Below are 16,911 nucleotides of genomic sequence, written 5' to 3'. Positions count from 1 at the left end.
TCTCAACCCTTCCCAAACAGTTCCACCAACTAGGGACCAAGCATTCAAATATATTAGCTTATGGGAGTCATTCTCATTCACCACAGGGTCTTATGTAGCTGATACTGGCCTTGAACTTCTGATGCTCTTGCCTCCATCTCCCAAGTGCTGAAATGACAGGGTGGCTGGACAGCTCAGGATGGCCAGGAAACTACCATCCTGCTTTTGCCATGTGCCATTACACTGGCTCCCCATAGCATTCCCTGGTGCTGGGGTTAAGGCTCCTGAGCTTCTCTCAGCTAGGCAAGTGCTGTACTACTCAACTACTCCCCAGCCCATGTTCACATTTCTATAACGCAATTTCACTTGAATAATAGTCTCTGTTTTCCCCTTTAACAACTAGCAAACTTAGAAGAGTATTTTTATGTTGGGAATTATACATAAACACACAGTGACAATTTGTTTAAAGACTTTATTTCCAGCATGTAACAGCTTAGGTGTCATAAAAATCATCGAAGTCATCAGACATGTTATGGTCTCTAGGACGAAGAGCAGCTTCGATTTCAGAGTTACTGTCATCAGACTCCCCCCAGAAGGCTGGAAGAGAAAAATCCATGGCTCATTAACAGTTTTGCACTCTAACATAGGGTTTTCAAAACAGCAAGGTAACTGCTTAGCTGGAGCACTGGCCTGCCACAGGTCTGACTGCACCGCGTCACCTGCACAAATGTACACACTGCATGCTGTGCTCTTCACATTATTCCAGAGCAATCCTTGAAGACTCTTTCTTTTTACCCTTCATTATGTCCAACTCTTTATTATGGCATAGACATTAAAACCTAGGCTCCCTGGAATGACACCGCCCCACTGCGGCTGCTGCTTCACTTTGATCTCCCTGGTTTTGTTTTTGTAAGAGCAGATTAGAAAAGGGGAAGACTTGGAAAAACAAAAATAAGCAGTAGTGATTGGTTGATCTGAACACTTATCATTTATTTGGGAGGAGATCTTAGTAACCCTGGTGAGGAGAATGGGAGAGTGACCCAGGAAGAGTGGAAGCTGGTGAAAGGTATGGGTGCTGGCAGTGGACAACTGGGATTCAGTCCTTTTGAGGATCCTCTGGAAGACTGTATAGAGCTTTCCTCACAGTGTTTACTGACCCCATTATCTCCTAACCCTAGCTGCCAACTCTCTGGTCCTCTGTAAGGGCTTCACATGTTTGTATGGCCAACAAAAGCCCTGGGTCAGAGATATAACTGTCTTATGTAGAAGGCCACAGGCACACCTGTCTGTTGGAGCTGACAGGGTGTGGTAGGGCATCATCAGCATCTTCTGCCTTGCAATCAGATAATTGACATCTACAGAGAATAACCAGGCAGCTTTGAGATGGCTTCTTTTAGAGGACCCCAGTTGATCCTTTCACCAAGCTGGTTAGAACACTATTAATGTCTGTACATTACTGAGCAAACAGAAACTCAACAAGGGTAAGCATCTGGCTACAATCATAGCATCAGTGGTGGTCCAGCTCAGTTACACCCAGGCCATCTGATTCATACCTGTGCTCTCCATCATCCAGTGGGTGATGAGAGGAAAGGAGACCAGAGAACAGAGCCCAGGCATGGGAGGGAAGTGTCCCAGTGTATTATGGGAAGAGGGCTAGAGCACCACTGTAGGTTGGGTGTTGAAGGATGAAGAGGAGTATTATAACTGTAATTCTTGCTACATAACTGTTTTGTTATATGTAATTTTACTATGTTAAAGTTAAAAATTTCCTTTTATTTAGACAGAAAAGGGGAAGTGATGGGGGAATGTCTCTTTGTATGCTGTGAATATGTGTTGCTCTGACTGACTGATAACTATAAATGCTGATTGGCCAGTAGCCAGGCAGGAAGTATAGGCGGGACAAGAGATGAAGAGAATCCTGGGAAAAGGAAGGCTGAGTCAGTAGATGCCAGCCTGCCATCCAGGGAGCAGCATGTAACTGCACACAGGTAAAGCCACAGAACACGTGGCAACATATAGATTAACAGAAATGAGCTGAGTTTAAATGTAAGAGCTAGTCAGTGGTAGGCCTGAGCTAATGGCTGAGCAGTTTTAATTAATATAAGCTTCTGAGTGATTATTTTATAAGCGGCTGCAGGGTCTGTAGGGCTGGGCAGGACAGGAGAAAACATCAGCTACAGAGGAGCTCAGAGTTTAAGAGGAAAGAAAAAGAACTTCATATAAAGGAACAGCATGAGCAAAGGCATAGAGGCAGGGGCATTGCAAAGTCAGAAGCAGGTGTGGTCTTGTAAGGAAAGAACTGGCACCAGGATACCATGGGAGGAAATTATATTATGTGCCAATGCAGTTTGTGAGAGATGGTGGAATTGGTAAGTAGCAAGTGAAGAGAGTAAATCCAGGTTAAGTGCTAGTGGCCAAGTAGGGACAGGAGGGACTGGGTGTGGAGAAGTCAGCTAAGGTTGCTGCAAGAGTCCTACAATAGATGCTCATGCCCTTGGGGGCAGGGAAAGAGAGGTGAAGCACTCCGTAGCCAGAAAGCACCAATTCTGACAATCAATCCCAAATAAACTGTACTACCGTGTGACTCATGGCACTTCCATGATCCTTGCACTGAAGACCTTGTTCATGGGCAGCTGTATGGGCTGTCCCTGAACTCACAGGACATGTCACAGTCTTCACACAAGGACACAGAAGACAAATACACAACACAACTCTTTTGGTTAAGATGAGAAATGATAATTGGTGTCTGTTTATTTCTTACCATTCGACTTTATAGTGGTCACTGGGTCCCTTTTGCTTTCATGCCTATAAAAGAAGAAAGTGAAAATTGACAGCCGGTCTAACAGTTTCACAGGGAGCTGTTTGGGAAGAAGCAGTGGTGGTTATGGTAAGAAGAGAAGTTTTATACTTCCTTCCCAGGCTTGAAAAGCATAAAAGTGTCAAAGCTCGGAGTGGCCAGAGGCATCAGCTGGGGGAGCACTGAACTGCCAGCCTCCCCAGCCTCCAGGGTACTCCTCGTGGCAGCCCTGCCCCAGGGGAGCCCTGCGTGCTGTGGGTCCTGCTGGAGGGCGATCACAACAGCATGAGGCAGAGGATGATTTCTGTTCGACAGTCCTCTGGGAAACCCTATGTATGAAGTATCAGTGCTTCTGAGCAGACTCAAAGTGGAATAGCTGAAGAGAATTCAAGATGTTGGGGAGGATGTTATATAATACCTCAGTCAAATCAGCAACAACAACACTAACAGCTTAACAAAAGCAGTCACAGTAAACACTGTGGGAAACAGCAAGTGCTTTGGGCATCCAAGTTTAGGTTTCTGAGTATCCACTGATACAAATGCTTGCATCTATGGCTTTTGGTACCTACTGGCCTCCTCTGATGAATATAAGAGGGCAAGACAGTGGCTCCCTGGAGTGGGATTTCTCAGTGTGCCTTTCCAGGGATGTATGCAATTTAATGAATGTAACGAGCCTTTCTGGGAGCATCACTTACGTTCTGTATTGTACCTAGCAAGTGTCATGCCAAGAGACAAATGGTCAATGGAGACATTAGGGGAGAAATTTACTTTTTCTATACAAAGTATCACCATTGCCCTCTCATGGCCAGGGCCCTGTTCACCTTGATGGGAGAACTTTTCAAATTCATTCCCACTTGGTCCAAGTCTTGACAACTACAGCTTCTACACATGCCTTCCAACACAGCCACCACAGCAAAACGGGCTCCACTAAAGATCCATTTTCCATGCTCTACAATACCATGTAACACTATCTTGGCATTTGGTGCCTGCTGCTGACCAGGATCTAGCAGTAGAGCCCATGGCCATTCTCTATAAAGAGCACAACACCCTTGTGACCATCAGAAAGGGGCCACCAGATAGTTAATAGTCAAGCTACCATGGGGGCTGGATCAACAAAGTGAGCCTCAAGAATATCCTTTTTATGTAAGGTATGTACACACACAATGAATCCAACGTGTGCTGTGATACTGTTTACCTACTCCCATTACCGAGGTGCTAGCTAGATAGCTGAGCTAGGTGCCGGGAGGCAGAGGTAGATCGTAAAAACTCTGGGAGACAGACAGTCTTCAGACAGCTGTGGTATGAATAATAAGGGGAATAGGAAGAGGGTCACACCTCTTGCTGGATGGGACCGAGAGGGTCCCCAGAGGGCAAGAAAGCCCAGACTGCAGGCCCGGACTGAGGAATGGGATGTGGTGGGATGTGGCAGCTGAATGTCTAATGCAGGGACAAAAGTATAGAGGCAGGCAAACCCTGGCCAGGTCCCCACAGCTTCGGTGACTACTCTAAGTTCCAGAAACATGTCCAGTGTACATTTGGCAGCTCTACTTGCCCGCCTCCAAAGTAATTTGTAGTCAAACTCATCATCATTCTAGTGTGGACTTGAGACAGTCCTTTCCCCTGCCTCAGCAAGTGGCAACCCCAACTTTCTGATCCCCCAGTGTCCCTTAACAAACACAGTCAATAACTACGTCCTGCCAACTTGACCTCCTGGTAATTCCCAAGCCCTTACCAATTCCTTACGTACTTTCACCACACCTGCAAGCAAACTAACAACTCCTATCCAGATGTTTGCAACGGCTTCACTGATGACACTGCAGCTAATTTGTTCCTCTATCGTCCACCTTCTACTTGGCAGCAAGAGTGAGATGCTGGACACACAAAGCTTATATTTTCTGATGAAAAACGCTTTAATGTCTTCCCACTGTTTTTGGCATAAAGACCAACAAGCTGAATGGTACTTCCTAAGGTAGGCTCCCAAACAATGTTGGGCTTCCTGATTCTGTATCCCCATCCACTTGTACTGCAGTCCTCATCAAAGTTGCTGTTTTCCATCCATTCCCTCTGCTAACTGATAATAAGCTGCTCCTTACCTTCTAGGCTGCAAGCAGAGACCATATCTGTTCCAGCTCACTTGGATAACCCAATGCTTAGCAATCAGCAGTTGCTCAGGGTAGAATGAATAAATGACCTTTATTAAGCACTAGGCCCAACTGAAAGGCTCATGATCAACATTCAATGATACAAAATGTGATCTACATGTTATGATTTGCATGTGACTCCAGTATCAGGTTGAGTTTCTTTGTCTTCTCAACAAAGGAGGAAATATCCAGGAGAGGAAAAAGAAGAAAGAAAAGAAAAAAAATGCCTCACACAATGCTGCGAATGTGGCAATGGCCATGTCAATATCCTCCATGTAAGTAAGTGTTTGTAATCACCCAACTCATCAAGAGGAAGTGAACTGAGCCAGCAGTAAGGTCAGGTCCCACCACAATGAGGTGACTAACTGAGCATGCCAGGGACCCTCTTACTTTGTGCAAAGTTTTCTAGGCATGTTATGTCTCCATGAGGCCATTTGAACTTACTCTTTCTGCTGGATCAGCGGCCATGCTGTGTGACTTTGAATCATTTAAATGATTGGGAGCAGAAAACAACATCGATGAAATATGAATTAATTGTACAGTGGTTCTTGATTGTCAGTTTTATTAGACTTCTTATAAGAAATCTATTTCAGAACTACATATACCACAGTTCATCAATGAGAAAGATGGAGGATGCTTTCAAGTGCTCTCCACTCTACCTTGGGATCTTAGGAACAATCTTTTTTTTTTTTTTTTAGGAATCCATCTCTAAAAATTGATGTGATACTATAATTCAAGGTCAACTTTTATTACGTACAGTTCTCAGGTCAACATTTCTTTCATGGGTCTCACCAAACATGCAGAGAAAGGTGACAGACACAGAGGAATGACTGTCCATGGAGTGCTGGGCAGAGTCAACTAGTTTAGTTGTAGAGGGAAAGGTGGATATGAACTCCCCTTTCAGAGTAAGAAATTGAGTTTTAAGTTCGAGGCCACACACTTGGGACATCACTCCATCAAAGTGCTTGGAAGTGAACTGACTAATCTCCAAAGTTGTGAAAGGAATGCTTCTAACTTGTCAGGCTAAGGTTGGCCAAGGATTTCTATAAGGCACTAGACAGTGAAAAGTTCAGGCTGTGAGGGCCATGTGGCCTTTTACAACTACTTAGTCTGTGGCCACAGATGGACGTAAATGAATGGATACGGCTGTACCTCAATGAAACTTCATGTAGAGACAATGGCACTCAATCTCATGCACTTTCATATGTCATCAAACAGAACTCTTCTTTGGGCTCCTTTTACAACCAATCAGAAGTATAAAAACTACTTGGTATGGTGGTTAATCCTAGCACTTGGGAGGCAGAGGCAGGCAGATCTCTGTGAGTTCAAGCCCAGCCTGATCTACATAGTGTGTTTTAGGACAGCCAGGGCTACAGAGAGAAATCCTGTCTCAAACAAGGACAAATGAAGCAAAAAGGAGAAGTATAAAATCCACTCAGCTCATAGGACAGAACCACTCCTGCCTGTCTTTTACAGAGCCTTTTACATATCTGAGGCATATCAGCTTAGAGGTTCCAATACCCACCTCTGCTCACCATGTGCCTGGGCCAGTTCCCTACCCTTCTGAGAATCAGTCTGGTTGTCTATAAAATGGGTCAGCAATGCCGTCCTTCTAGTATTCTGGCAAGTTTACAGATGATCCTACATGACAGCCTGTATAAGGTGGACTTTAGCAAGCAGAGGCAGGGCATTCGGCACATGTGGATGAACAAAAGCCCCTGGTCATACTGGTGTGCAGGGATGAATTCTAATAGAGATGACACATCAGGCCCAGAGCAAAGGAAAACTAAGGTTTGGGATAGACTGAGAGGAGACAGGCTTGACACAGATTTCCTTCTTAAGTTGCCCAATATGTAAGAGCACTGAAGGTGATCTGTCAGACTTCCTCCAAGAGGTGGAAAACTGCTCCAGCTTCTCTCCTCCAGCAGCGCTGGACATGACATCTAGTCTGAGTTTGTGCACTGATTCTGTCATTCTCTAAGCAAGAACAAATAAATCAAATGTTCTGAGCTTGGGCCACAGGGAACAAAATCCCAGGCACCTTCCAAGAAGAGAATGAGACTCATTGGGAACTAGTCCACAGAGGAATAATGCAGACTACCGTTTTGCTGTTATTGAAAGTTGCAGTGTGAGGATTCTGAGAGAATAGTCCTAGCACCATTGCAATTACATGCAGACTGTCTCTTTAAGTAAAGGTGTAAGTTGTAATACTAAAGCAGGAAAGAAGGTGGAAGCAACATCCATAAGGATCCACATGAGTAAGATCTCACCTAGCACTTCACATTACCTCCTGAATTTTATAAACACTCACCACTGTAAGATGCTACAAATGTACAAGCATGTGATCTAAAGAAGACAGGTCAAAACCAGAAGCAATAAAGTGTAAGAGTACACAGTGACACAAAGCCCAGGCAAGAGAGTGCCTCCTGGTAAAAGAAGAGTCCTACTAGATTACAGATGACCTTAATCAGCCATTACTGGTCAGCCCAGAAAGCAATGTTTGCAGAGATAGTCCGTCTCCCAAAATAAGCTGCCCTGCTTGAAGCAGACAATTCCAGGAAAGAGACTGTGAACACACACAGTTACAACACTTTCCTTATCTCCAAGCAGCGCCCCCCCCCCATCCCTTGCTGGGTGTTAATACACAGTCTGTTGAAAGTCAGCCTCTGCTCTCGTTCTGACCAGCGGCTGCAGACTGGGGGTGAGAACAAGGTGGTGAGTTCAAGGGCCTGTAGGCAAGTCTGTGGGGGCATTTTCTCTCTTTTTCTTTATTAAGAAACCTTCCATTCATTTTACATACCAATCACAGATCCCCCTCTTCCTTCCTCCCGCCCCTCCAGCCTTCCCTCCCAACCCACCCTATAAGAAGGTAAGGCCTCCCATGGGGAGTCAGCAGAGAGTACATTTAGTAGAGGCAGGTCCAAGCCCCTCCCCCTGCCTCAAGGCTGTGGGAGGTGTCCCACCATAGGCCATAGGCTCAAAAAGTCAGCTCATGTACCAGGGATGAATGCCACTGCCAGGGGGCCGCTCAAGCAGATGAAGCTACACAACTGTCTCACCCACGCAGAGGGCCCAGTCCTGTGGAGGCTCCACAGGTGTTGTCTGAACTTCCTGAGCCCCCACTCGTTTGGTTTATGTTCTTGATTAGGGACTGATGTGGGAGGGCCCAACCTACTGTGGGCAGTACCACCCCTGGACAAGTGCTCACAGGTTGCGTATGAAAGCAGGGCAAGCCCTGGAAAGCAACCCACTAAGCTGCATTTCCCATGGCCTCTGCTTCAGTGTTGTCTCTCTGGGTTCCTGCTGTGAGCTTCAGCCCTGATTTCCTTAAGTGATAGACTGAGGCTTTATTTGGATGTATAACCAAATAAACCCTTTCTTTCCCAAGTTGCTTTTGGTCATGGTGTTTATCAAAGCAAACTAGGACACTCACTAGACTGGAAAAACCTAACAGAAATAGATGAGTTTCTCGATATATGTGGCCTACTAAAATTGAGTAGTCATGTGGTTGTGGTTATTAGTGGTCACTTTTATGCAGATCTTCAATGAAAGGGAGCAAGTGAAATAAGGAGAAATACAAAATGTACTATGTGAGGAAGAAAAGAAGAGAAGGAAAGGTGATGCCGGAGCCAAGTCCTGTACTCAGAGAGACAAAAAGTTTAAAGAAAAGACTAATGCGAAATGAAATAAAGGGAGTGGTGACCCCAGGGCAAGACCTGACCTAGCTAACTTGTGAGAAGAAATGAAAAGAGCACTGGAGCAGTGAAGGGAACCATCCACAAAAGAAAGCTGGTGCAAAAGTAACTGAAAGAGGGGACAAGTTCCAGCCCCAGCAAGCAGGAGAACTTGGCAGCTTCTGGTGTGTGGCTCTGGCTTTAAAAATCTCCCTCTACAGCTAAGGAAAGCCCCTGAGGCCAGGTGTATGTCAGGGGTGTCCCTGAATGGAGGCTGGGAGAGGCCACTGCATGAAGCTGTGAAGGTGAGATGTTGGAGATGCCAGATTTGTGAGATATTTGTCAAGGAGAGCTGCAGACTGGATGTGGGACCAGCCCAAGAGAGGAGCATGTTACAGTCAACAAAGATGAAAAGAGTTTTACATCACACATGAAGATACAGAATCTGGAGTCTGCCCAGATGGCTTTTGGTCTTGCTTTGGTCCAGTATTTCCTCACTATGCTCCCTCACTTCCTTTTGCAATGGCAATGTATATTCTACACCATTGCATGCTGGAAGTATGTGATCTGCTTTTTGATTTTGATTTACAGGAGTTACAGCAAAGAGATTGCCATGAGTCTCAAAAGAGACTTTGGACTTTTAAACAGAATTGAGACTGGGATAGACTATGGGGGCTTCTGTAGTTGGACTGAATGCATTTTTTTGCATTATAATATGGCTATAAGCCTATGGAGGCCAGGGAGTGGAAGGTGGTAGTTGAATAAGAATGGCCCCCATTGGCTCATATATTTGAATGCTTAGTAACTTGGGAGTGGAATGGCTTGAAAGGATTAGAAGGATTAGGGGGTGTGGCCTTGTTGGAGTAGGTATGGCCTTGTTGGCAGGAATGTGTCACTAGGGTTGGCTTTGAAGTTTCAAAAGACCACGCCGGGACCAGTCTCCTTTCTTGTACTCTGCTTTCAGATCAAGATGCATTGACACTATACTCTGCCATGATCATAATGGACTAAACCTCTGAAACTGTAAGCAAACCCCCGATTAAATGCTTTCTTTTAACATTTGCCTTGGTCACTGTGTCTCTTCACAGAAATAGAACAGTGACTAAGACAGTGGCTCCGTAACAAACAGTGAGACTGACTGAAACAAAACAAAACAAAACCCCTGAGCAGCTGCAGAGACTGGTCATCAGTTAAGAGCACTTGCTGCTCTTGCAAAGGAGCAGGGTATCACTCTCAGCTCCTGCAAGGTACTCACAAACATATATAATTCCACTTCCAGAGGACCTGACACCCTCTTCTGACCTCTGAAGGCACCAGGCACACATATGGTACACATACATACATGAAAGCAAACATTCATACACACAAAAAAACATAATAAACGCATCTAAAAAATCTGATTTAACAATGGCCAGGCCCAAATGGAGTCATTACCACTTTCAAAGGAGAACTCATACCAATGCATCTCAAACTATTCCAAAAAACAGGAGGGAGCACTTCCAAACTCTTTCTAAGATGCCATTATTCTCCTGGAACCAAAATCAATAAAGCTACAACAATAAAACGAAATGATAGACCAGTCTCCCTGAACGCAAGCACAATTCACAATGAAATGCTTGAGAACCAAATTCAATAGGACGTCAAAAGAAATTCAAAACCAAAACATTCAGCCCAATAAAGCTCAACATATATAAAACAATAAATTTAACTTATCAATAAATAGACTCAAAAGACACAAATCACATGGTAACCTTGGTAGATACAGAAAAGGCTTTTGACAAAAATCCACCATCCTTTCATGACAAAAGTGCCGCAGACCCAGAAACAGAAGGAATGCATTTCAATCCAATAAAGGCTGTTCCATGTCTCTGACATGTGCTAAGAGTCTACACATCCTCATCCAGGTCAAAACGAAGACAAGTCTTCCATCAGCAGACAAGAAGGGAGTCAGGAAGGATCCCATCAGGCTTTCTGTAAACCTGCTCACCTAGTTCCTGTTTCTTGAGACTGAATGCAGATGGTATTGGGACAGTCTGGGAAGAGGACCTAGCCTGAGGTGAGGTAATATTTCCCTTTGCAAATGTAAACATATCCCTTGCAGATAATTGTATAGAATGCATACTGCCCTTTAGCTCAGAAATGTGATGCCAGACTGAGGTGAGGCACTTTTGCTTAAAGAAGGTTGAGTGAATGGTAGAGTACACTCTCAGAAAAGTTCAGCAGTTATCTGGCTCTGCGGATAAACCTGCCATGCCAGTAAGAAGGTCATGTGGGGAGGGGAGACAAGGTACATGAACAGCTTTCATACCTAGCTAGGTGGTGACAGAAATACCATAGGGCCACTGGAGGGGCAACTGGCACAGGCACCCTCTGCTCAGAAAGCATTTGAAAGGTTAACTGAAGCCAGGTTAACAATAGGGTAGGTGTATTCCAGCTAAACAACAAACCCCCAAAGACAAGGGATAGCATGTTGCACCAGGGCATGGCATTTGACTTGGCACTGTGAAGGATACCCCATAAGTCTACACAGTAGGCCAGCAAGAGCACCTAGAATGAGGCTGTTCCAGAGGGGGAGGACATATGCAGTGGGCCTCTTCAAGAGCGGCAACAGCAGTTGGGACAGGGTTTGATACTTCTGGTCCTGAAAAGAGCATGAAAAGGAGACTAGACGACTTGGGGAATATGCTAATGTTAGCAACATACTGATTGCCACCCCCCCCCACCTTCCCTCTTCCATGGGAAAAACAATACACATCCCATTAACAAACACATCCAAGTTACTGGATATGGGGTCCACTTGAATTTGGCAATTAACTTTGAGGATCCTGCCAAGAAGGTAACTTGTGGTGTAGAGGACAATTAAGGACTGGCTCTTGGTGGGATGCATCCTCCCTGCTCTAGGGCCTTCTTATAAGGCTCTCAGTAGAGTGCCTGCTGTGAAAGCTTGACAACCTGAGTTTGGATCCCCAGTGTCCACGTAAAAGCTGGATATGTGTCTAACTCCATGTGCTGGGGGAGGGAGGATGGAAGTAGGCAGATCTTTGGAACTTGGTGGCTCAATCTAGCCAAGTGGATGAGTTTCAGGTTCATGAGAGAACTTATCTTAAAAAATAAGGTAGAGAGAGCTATCAACAAAAACACCCAACATTAACCTCTGTTTCCCCTCCACACACATAAGCATGTCCCCCTCTGACAAACACAGAGTGAGGGGACATTAAAAAACTAGCTATGAGAAGATGTGGTATCAGTCTGCGAATCACAAAAATTTCTGTGGATTTTAAATCAGTATCAAAATTTTTCAAATAGCATCTTTAGCTGGGTTTTTCTTCAAAATAGACACATTTCTGGAAAAATGTAGGGCAAAAAGCATTCCAGAAAGAAATAAAAATAAGTACAAATGACCATACCAACCAATCTCCATGAATACCAATTTTAAGTTTTAAAAGGCCACTGAAGTCCAAGGCTGTTTGAATTTGACAAAGTCTGAGCGCCCCCTGATGGCTAGTTGGAGCTCCTACAGTACATGCTGTAATTTTAGCTGACCTGGGGTCAATTTATTTACATCTTTCCTTCAAATAATCAAAGTGATTATTCTTAAACAAAAGTGTTGTGTGCAAGAAAAAACAAAGTGTATGGGTTTATGACAGTAAATATGGATTGTTTAAGACGCTTCTAATTTAGTAAAATTTAAGGTCAACGCAGATTTCCTAAGCTAGAGATGAATCGTGCACTTTTATAAGGGTACATAAAGGACTGCCAGGCAATTTTTGTTTTTATTTCACGGAACTAGTGTCTAAGTATCTTTATACCATTCCAGGGAAATAACACAAATGATCAGCCGAGAAAGAAAAGCTGCTGCCACCATCTGAGCATCAGCTGCAGGCTGGCGCCCTCCGCTGGCCGCTCCCATGGCTGCAGGGCTGGCAAGGAATGCCACCCACGGCGGCCCTGCTAAGGGGTGCGGGTGGCCTGGTGACTTTTAGTACCTTTCCCCCAGGCAATTGTGTCGCAAGCACATACTCTTTTCTTTGGACAAAAATCTTATCTTGATTCAACCCGAAGGCTGGCGTCACAAGGGAATTGGTAAGCCGAAGATACAAGGGAGCTGTGGAGATAGATTCTCCATTGAATAAATGGATCCTGGAGAATGAAACCGCTTCCTGGGGAAGGTAAAGAGAGACAATGTTTGCAGAGGAGAGGAAGCTCTGGCATGCACCCCGGAACAAAAGGGAACAAGTGGTCTTTACTCAGAGAACAGCTTCCTATTAGGACTCACTCCTTCGTACATCACGCCTTTCATCCCCACTCAAGCACAAAATGATTTTACTGAAGCAAATACAATGGTAGAAAAAGATTTACACTGAAAGAATCTTTAATAATAAACTGTTGCCGATCGGCCTACTTGCCCGTGATTTATAATACAATAAACATCGGATTCTATTACGGCTCATGCACTGAAGCCTCTGCTCTGAAAAACGGAATATGAAAGCACGGGGACCCCACCATCATCACAATGAAATGAGCATGTATAAATGTGCTAAGAGTATCTCTTTGCATCTTTTATAGCTTGTGTGTATTAATCTGTAACGCTTATTAAGAAAGTCATTGCTATGCAAAGCAGCACCCAATCCCTTTCTCTGGCTTTTCAACAGTGTGCACTGTTTAGCCAATAGGAGGGACCCTCTGGCCCTCATTCTGCATTCATCACAGGCAACATTTGCACAATGTATCTCTCAAAGGCGGCTGAAAAGAAGGCCTTAATACTCATGTAAACAACTGCAAACCAATTACTTAATGAATCAGGCCCACACATAATGAGGTGCAGACAAAGAGCTATAAATGCATTTTTGCGCCCAAGCCCCTGCTTTAAAGTAAAATCCCTCAGCTGTAGTTTGGGCTTAACTAGCACATCATAATTATTGTCTCTGGGACATCAGAGGAAGCCATTTTTTTTAAGGTCCAACAGGGTCTTTTTTTTTTTTTTTTTTTTTTTTTTTTTGAGGTTGCTCATCAGCTCACTGACAAAATAGAGCAAAGAAGAATTTTTAAAAGTGCTACAGCAGCACAGCACTGTTATGTTTATTCTCAAGTACTGGGTTTCGAGACCACTTGTAAAAGCAATAAAGCACAAGGAGTGACTGCAGTAAGTGGGATCCTTAAATGTAAGCCTCTAAGAAATTTCAGGGAAGCCAGGCACAACGGCAAACCTGAGCTCTCCAAAGCCCAGGGTGGGGTATTAACAACAACAGACCCCGCGCAAGAGCCAAACTGTGCCCAACAGCACACCACGCTGGACACTCACTGTTCCAAGCCTTTTAAGCTAGATTACTATCAAGTGTCTAGAACCAAGGGTTCCTAGAAGACCTTTGAGTGGGTTTATTTTTCTTAAAGGGGGGTGATGAGATTATTTATAATTTATTAGGAAATTAATTTCATAGAGAAATACAATTACAAGAGGCTCCTTTTTTAAATTTGTAGGAAAACAAAGTTTAATTTTAATCTGGTGAAATGTGGTCAAGTGTGAATGACCAGGCTGAGAAAATGTCCTACATAATCCTATTGCTTTCTAAAGAATTTTCCAAAGAACACACAAAAAGAACTTGTTTGATGTCTTTAAAATATAATGGAGACAAATACTTCTAACAATCTTAAAAACTGAAGGGATATATTTTTAAGCCAAATGGCAACATTAAGCCTGGGAAGTATCTATAGAATTTACTGACCTTTAAAAATTCTCTTAAAAGACCCAGAACTTGAATTTATAGCATAACCCTAACGATACAGTATTCAACACTCCTCCAAACCCAGTTAGCTCCTGTTTTCTCCATTAATATGAACAAAAAACAGGGATTAAAGGTAAATTCTGATAAACAAGGAAGCATCTTGAATACTCAGCAAGTTTCTAAAAGCAAGAGTTTTAGAAAATTAATCCATCCAAATAGCCTGGGCCCTAAAAGACCGTAATGCTTTTGTAAAACACAAATGAATAGATTTTTTTCTCCATTTTCATTTCCTTTAATATGACATTTCTGGATCAGATCATTTTGTTATTTGGACATTACCCACAGCGGTAGAAATGTGAAGGTCATGTTTTAACATTTTAGCAGGGTCAAGTAGAAAATTCAAAGGTAATGCAATCATCTAAAGGACACCTTTTTAATGAGTGTGCTGTTACAAAGGAAACTTGCTAGGCCGTGTGAAACAGTATTTAGCCAAAGTAAAAGAGTAGGCACTGCATTAGGCGATTGCTTAGATTCACACTATAAACGCTTCCTAAGTGACTGGAAGTCACTGTATGATTAGTATTGGATGCTGATGGCAAATTCAGCACACAACTCACTTATTAGAGCTCACAAGACTCGTAAGGACTGTTACATTTTAACGAATGTAAAAAGATAAATTCTGTTCTTTAAGGGGAATAGGCAAGAGCACATCAGAAAAGGAGTGAGTAATGTGGCCCAAAGACTTGGTTTAAAAAAAAAAAAAGAAACCACACACAAAAACTAATACACAGCAATTGCCTGTTCGTCTATCAGTTGCCTCAGAAAGAAGAACATGCCACTTTATTTCTTTTAAGGCCTGATGTTTTCTCCCTGCCCTTTTCCTGACAACCCCCTTTGTGTGGTCTCTAAGCAGTCCCACTGCGAGCAGCTGTAGACGCTAATTTGTGGTTCACTGAGGTGTCAATTGAGTCTTAAACCAAGGCAACAACAGCTGCAAAACAATACTTGGCTCTGGTGCAAATATTTTCAAAGGTAGACTAAAGTTTCAACGGTTATTTTAGATAAACAAAACCCCACACCATCACCCTCCATCAAGTCACACAACAAAACAACACGCAGCCAGGGCTGAATTCGTTGCGTAGTGACATTTCTCATCTTGTTACTGCTATTCAGAAAGGCTTTCCCGACTTTACCTTGACAAAGGACTTCCTTTACTAGATGAAAAACTAGCTTCCGAAGCGATTTTGTGGGCCGTCTTTGTCTTGAATGCGCTGCTGCCGATATCCAAACCTGTGGCGAGCACAAACAAGGGGAGTGAGAGTTAGCCACCACACAGCCACCAGCGCAGACCGGCACAGCCTCCTGGGAAGTTTGGGAAATCGAGAGGAAGATTTCATTCGAGCCATAGAAGGTTTCTAAACTTCTAAGGGCCAGGGCAAAATACCCATAGAAACCTGAAAAGAAATGAAACAAACAAACAAACAAAACAACCCAAAGAGTTCTGCTTTATGCTTTATTTTAATTACTCCTTTTTTGTGTGTTATAGGGGGATGAACCCAGGGACTCCTCAAATGTGCTTGGCAACCATATGACCTAGAGCTAAGTCCCCAGCAAGCTCTGCTTTAAATGGCCAAGATGTACACATAAGAACATGGGTTGAATGATTCACTTCGTTAGGACTCAGGTGGGGTGGCTCACCAAGACAGCAAGTACTGGGAACCAGTCTCAGACGGAACCGAAACCGACACTCCTGGATGACAAGCAGCCACGCTATCTACTTTTAAGGCCCCTTTGCTAAATCCTGTTTCCCATCCACAAAGAAGAATATATTTCCACTAAAAGCCACCAAAGCCACTCTTTCAGCCTGTGTTGAGGACACCTTTTTCCCTAGGGATGGAGGCTGGGCTGTCCTCACTGTTCTCAGCCTTGGATATTTCTGCTGCACATATGGGCAGTCAGCCCAGATCCCAGACTGAGAGTACACAGGAAGCCTTGCCACAGGCTAGCTGACTTTCTAGCCTGTGAATGACTTGCCTGCATGGAATCTCTGAAGCACAGTAGCTCTTTCAGCACCACGTCCACATTCAACTCAACAGGGTCTCCATTTTCATACAGGACAGGACTTTGGGTTATGAAAAGTGGGGTTCGAAACTTAAGTGGCTTTCCTCTGTATCAGATCTGGAGACAGAGTCCTACACCATCTAACTCAGAAAGTAACTGAAACATGACTGCTCCTTCAGGAGTGAGAAGTGAGTTTGGGAGTCCTATCCCCACAGCTTTTAAGTGCTGGGAAGTTTCCCTTTGCCCTCACAGATGGTCACCTGCTCTCTGCAGCTCATGGGACCTGGGGACAAGAGCTGTGAGACAACAATGCACAGTCAGTGGACAGTGGATGCAAGGCACCGTCACTTCCAAGGGCAGCCAACAGCACGAGAAGCTCCCGCTCAATACTACCATCAAACTACTGGAGTCTTTCAAGGCTTACAGGGTCACTGTGAGATGGCCCAAGGAAACTGAACCTGTCTGTACTTAGTTGTACAGCCTGTGAAATGTATTTCACACATGACAAGTTTAACAGGATATGAATAAAATACATT

The 16,911-nt window shown here is 44.0% G+C and overlaps 1 protein-coding gene across 5 annotated transcripts in view; it reads right to left on the bottom strand.

Moving 5' to 3' along the window:
• Positions 1 to 436: 436 nt before the first annotated feature.
• The window catches only part of Kiz (kizuna centrosomal protein), a 108,394-nt gene continuing 91,919 nt past the window's right edge, over positions 437 to 16,911 (bottom strand). For all 5 annotated transcript variants that reach the window (XM_076570787.1, XM_006984479.4, XM_016002991.3 and 2 more), the window contains 3 exons: positions 15,508 to 15,604; positions 2,741 to 2,784; positions 437 to 576 (listed from right to left, as the gene is read on the bottom strand). In XM_076570787.1, the coding sequence (XP_076426902.1) occupies positions 473 to 576; positions 2,741 to 2,784; positions 15,508 to 15,604 (245 nt within the window). In that variant the 3' untranslated portion in view covers positions 437 to 472. The remainder of the gene's footprint in view (positions 577 to 2,740; positions 2,785 to 15,507; positions 15,605 to 16,911) is intronic.

This window comes from Peromyscus maniculatus, chromosome 4 (assembly GCF_049852395.1).
Source record: "Peromyscus maniculatus bairdii isolate BWxNUB_F1_BW_parent chromosome 4, HU_Pman_BW_mat_3.1, whole genome shotgun sequence".
In the NCBI taxonomy this organism is placed as follows: Eukaryota; Metazoa; Chordata; class Mammalia; order Rodentia; family Cricetidae; genus Peromyscus; species Peromyscus maniculatus.
The sequence above is the reverse complement of the archived record's forward strand: the minus strand, read 5'-3'. Positions and strand labels throughout refer to the sequence as shown.